Source organism: Melanaphis sacchari, unplaced genomic scaffold (assembly GCF_002803265.2).
Source record: "Melanaphis sacchari strain LSU unplaced genomic scaffold, SCAv2.0 Contig1993_pilon_pilon, whole genome shotgun sequence".
Taxonomy (NCBI): Eukaryota; Metazoa; Arthropoda; class Insecta; order Hemiptera; family Aphididae; genus Melanaphis; species Melanaphis sacchari.
Window position 1 is genome coordinate 1 of NW_020270970.1, and position 4,765 is coordinate 4,765.

A 4,765-nucleotide genomic window follows, 5' to 3' on the forward strand; every position below is an offset into this window, starting at 1 on the left:
TGGTGTACTTCGTTCAGTTACGTATTGCTAGCTATTAATTTGTTTAAAAACCTAAGATGTTAAATGTAGAATTCTTGTTGCATATTTTGCATATTTAAAAGTTAAAGATATTTTACTTTTAAGTCTTTCTCATACCGTAGCCTTAAAACATTTTTCTTAATAACAACAAGTAATTATAGTAGTCTTAATTATTTATATTTGTAATTACATTACTTTTAAACTCAAAAATGTAAATTTACAAATAAATAAAAATTACTTAAAAATTTAGTTACAATTTTGATAAGGAATTAGTAATGTAATTTAATTACCAAAAAATAGTAATTTCACCAACACTGGAAATTATAAAAATTAATGTTGTGCAAATCAATGCTTGGTAAATAATATTCTCGCTTTACATTTTTAAAAACTATTATTGTGATAAATTAGTATAAAATTAAAAATGTTAATAATATTACTATTGTAGTACTAAATTCTCACTTCATTTAAAACGTTTAAAATTGAAAAGTCGATTTTCATTTTATAAATGATAACAAGATATGTTTATTTTTAATTTGTTTGTTCACGTCAACGTGAAATGATAATTAATGCGTATAAATCAAATTGGCAGTCGATCCAAATTTGATCTGATGAAAGGCGCGAAATCCTCTCAAGAATTGAAATTGGTCAAAAGCACATTTCCCAGTGTAATATCAGAACAAAACAGTTGTCTTCAAAACAAAATAAAATTTTCATAAACGTTGAAACAAAAGTTGACGATTTTGATAAATATGCCATCAGAGAAAATCCATCAGTTTGGTTTAATCGTGAACTGCCGACGTTAGATAAAATTTTGACGGTAGTTAATGAAGATAAAAGTCTACCAAATTTCTCCCGCACATCATTATATCGATTAATGAAATCAATGGAATTCGAATATGCTAAACGAGGTCGTAACAGCGCGTTACTTGAAAAAAACGAGATAATTCTTTGGCGAAGACGGTACATTAGAGATTTATGAAAATACAGAGAAGAAGGTCGTCAAATTTATTTTCTCGACGAAACTTGGGTAAATGCTGGAGATGTTACGAGCAGAATATGGAGTGACAATACTGTACAATCTAGCCAAGACGCTTTTTCCCAGGGACTATCAACAGGTGCAGTCAATCCCACAGGTAAAGGGAAGCGACTCATAGTAGTTCACATAGGGTCCGAAGACGGATTTGTTCCAGGTGGGCTTCTATGTTTCGAATCCAAAAAAAACACCCAAGACTATCACGACGAGATGAATGGGGATTCTTTTCGTGATTGGTTGGAAGGTGTTTTGCCGAGACTCAAGGAAAATTGTGTGATTGTGATGGACAACGCTCCTTATCACTCAATGAAAAAAGAGAAATATCCAACTACACAATGGCGAAAGGCAGACATCATCAATTGGCTCACAAGTAAAGGGGAGGTAATCGATAACTCGATGATAATTCCGGAGTTATTAGAAGTGGTAAAACGATTGAAACCTTTGTATTCAACCTATGTGATTGACGAAATGGTTAAGGAGCAAAACAAAGTAGTCTTACGTTTACCTCCCTTCCACTGTGAGTTAAATCCTATAGAATTAGCTTGGTCTGTCGTCAAAGATCACGTAAAAGCCAACAACAAAACTTATAAGCTAGCCGACGTACATAATCTTCTAATCGAAGGTACTGTAAAAGTTACTGTTGAGATGTGGAAAAACTTTATCAGCCACACCACGAAAGCAGAAGACAAGTTTTGGGACATGGATAATTTGATTGATGAACTGATGGCAGAACAACATAGAGTTGTACCATTGATTATAGAATAGACAGATAGACAATGTAAATATTTGGTGACCATTCATATGATGCAGCCACTATGGAGCGCTAGTGCAGAAAATGATGCAACCGCTAAACGCGCTAGTGTAGTGGTTAGTTTATGATGCAACCGGTAAATAAGCGCTAGTGTAGTGGTTAGTTTATGATGCAACCGGTAGGTAAGCGCTAGTGTAGAAGTGATGCAAAGGTGGTGTACCCTCTCATAGGTAGGTAAGCATAGCGGAGGGTGTCCAGATCCAAGGTGGTAGTACCACTATCATAGTATGGTGAGGAAGTGCGAGGGTACAATAGTTGTCGTTCTAAAAATAGAATTTATGTTCAAAAGAAATGAAAATTAAAATAGAATTCCTTGTATTATTATTGATTAAAATATGTTATTTCATAATTCGTTATCGCATATCCGATATCGTTAAATATCCAATTGACTGCTGTTTACTGTTTAGTCGTTTCTTGTTTTTTGAGCAGGTTGGTGCAACTCCCCGTGGGTAATTGGTACCACTTTATAGTTCATTGTACAACCACCAGGAGCATTGTTCAGTTTTATTCGACGAAGTGTGCTTATCGAGTGGTTTGACTTATGATACAGTTACCGATGAAATCAATGGGTTTGTGAATACGGGGCATAGTAAAACTCAACAAATTGCTGATCACGCATTAGTCTTTATGGTACGAGGAATAAAAAAAAAATTCAAACAGCCTATTATGTACACATTTTGCGAGGGAGCCACAAATCAACAAGAAATTATTTGCCAATTGAAACAAGTAATTTATTTTATTATATATTATTTTATAAATAATAATAATTAATAATACAATAAACAATAATTTTTAATAGGTAATTGAGGCTGTTCATTTGACGGGTCTTCGTGTTGTAGCCACTATTAGTGACCAGGGAACTGCAAATGTTGGTGTAATAAAAATTCTGAACAATGAAACTCGACTTTATCATGTAAAAAACAACTCAGAATATGATGATGAATTTTATGAGGTTGAATTACATGATAAACAAAGACTGAAGTTGGTTCATATATATGATGTCCCTCACTTACTGAAATGTATCAGAAATAATCTTCTAACGAAAGACTTAGAATATACAGTTGATAACATCACAAAATATGCAAAGTGGTCACATCTTGAAGATCTATACCACATGGATAGTGCCATTCCAGATTGCAAGATTTTACCACGGCTAACTGATCAGCATATAGTTAGAGACAAAATTGGAAAAATGAAAGTGAAATATGCTACACAAGTTTTTTCACAACGAGTTTCTTCTACTATGAATTTTCTTGCATGTAAGTTTTTACAATACAATGAAATGTGAATTAATGACTTAATAACAAAAATGTTTTTAGCTCGTAATATCATTGGGCCAGATGCTTCTGACACAGCGTTTATATGCTCTTTTTTTGATAAGCTTTTTGATTCACTTAATGGAAGTTTTGATAAAGTAACTGATGGAAAAATGTACCGTACTGCTGTCAAAAAAAATTCTATCCATCATACTGTTTGGGCAGATAGTTTGAAAATTCTGAGTACAATGAGCTTTGTATTGGGTAATGGTAGAAAAAAGTCAGTTCCAACAATCAAGAACTGGATGACAACTATAAGATGTATGGCATTTTATCAATAAATTTAATTATAATTCTTATAATAAAAAACATTATAAATTGTTTGTTTCAGCTTTTCAAACCCTGTCCATTGTATTAGGTATGAATGGTATACGTTCCTTACTCCCTCGACATCTCAATCAGGACCCGTTGGAATGCTTCTTTGGTGCGATCAGAAGTATTGGTTCAAAAAATCCAAATTGTCATGCATTTGCTTCTGCATACAAAACTTTAGTTTTGAACAATTTGGTGTCTTCTCATTCACCGGGATACAATTGCAAAGAAGACTTCACAGAAGGAAGCTTGTCCTCATTCACAAACTTCTTTGAAAGTGCCATTGCTCCAACGTCTGAACTTGAAAACCAAATGGTCATTAGTGCTGATTTACCTCAAACTCTACATCATTTATCAATGTCTACTTCCTTCGTCCGCGGGCAAGCTCAAAATTATATTGCCGGATTCATAGTAAAAAAACTGAACAAAACTTTTTTTAAAAATTGTCAACCATGCCTCGCTCAGCTTAGTTCAGAAAAAGTAGCCGAACATCATTCATTAATAACTGCTCGAGAATATCAATCAAATCATCCAAATTTAAAATACCCATCATCTACATTATGTTCAATAGTTCAACAAATCATACATTTTGTCGGAGAAAAAATGTCAAATGTCTGTCTTCATCCTAATATACTTTCAACTCAAATTAATGCTTTAAATCAACAACTCTTTTTCCCTTTTGAATTAAATTGTTCAGAACACAAAGATAATTTCCAGCAGAACATAATCAAATTAACATTAAAAATGATGATACAACATTATTGCACCGAAGTCAATAGAATACTTGTAGGAAAAAGACAATTGCGAGAAAATGAGACTGATCCTGTTAAAAAATTGGCCCACACATGGTATTCAAAGCACTCTAAAACAAGAAAAACTCAAGGCAAATTTAACTTAATCTAAGTGTGCCATTTTATTTTATTTTTTGTCTTTATAGTTTATGTATACCGAAACATTAGTTCCTAAAATTGTTTATAATTAATGTGACTATTTTATTTTTAATTAATGTATATACAATTTGATTCTTACGATCATTATGTTTTTCATATTGAGATATTATATTTTATAAAGTATTAACCATTTTCATTAATATTGTATTATATAATTTTTTTATGAAATTTTTTTGTTAATTTATATTTGACCATAACAATTCTTATATTTTTAATAAATTGTTTGTATTGTTTAAAATATATAATAAAATATGATCTCTTATTAAAAAAATAATTTGTTTTAATTTATTTCTAGTTAATAATTATTAAAAAAAATTTAATAAAA

At 31.6% G+C, this 4,765-nt stretch overlaps 2 protein-coding genes across 2 annotated transcripts; both read left to right on the forward strand.

Annotated features, from left to right (window-relative positions):
- Nucleotides 1–749: 749 nt before the first annotated feature.
- LOC112592888 lies at nt 750–1,816 on the forward strand (the record flags this gene model as incomplete). Its single annotated transcript, XM_025337050.1, has 2 exons — nt 750–939; nt 1,006–1,816. Coding segments are annotated over 2 exons (1,001 nt in total), but the record flags the coding sequence as incomplete, so codon positions are not given.
- Nucleotides 1,817–1,855: 39 nt separating this feature from the next.
- On the forward strand, nt 1,856–4,393 carry LOC112592889. The gene is made up of 6 exons (XM_025337051.1): nt 1,856–1,918; nt 2,352–2,588; nt 2,662–3,121; nt 3,182–3,439; nt 3,510–3,862; nt 3,956–4,393. Exons 1-6 carry the CDS (start codon nt 1,856–1,858, stop codon nt 4,391–4,393), a joined length of 1,809 nt encoding a protein of 602 aa, XP_025192836.1.
- The last annotated feature ends 372 nt before the right edge of the window (nt 4,394–4,765 follow it).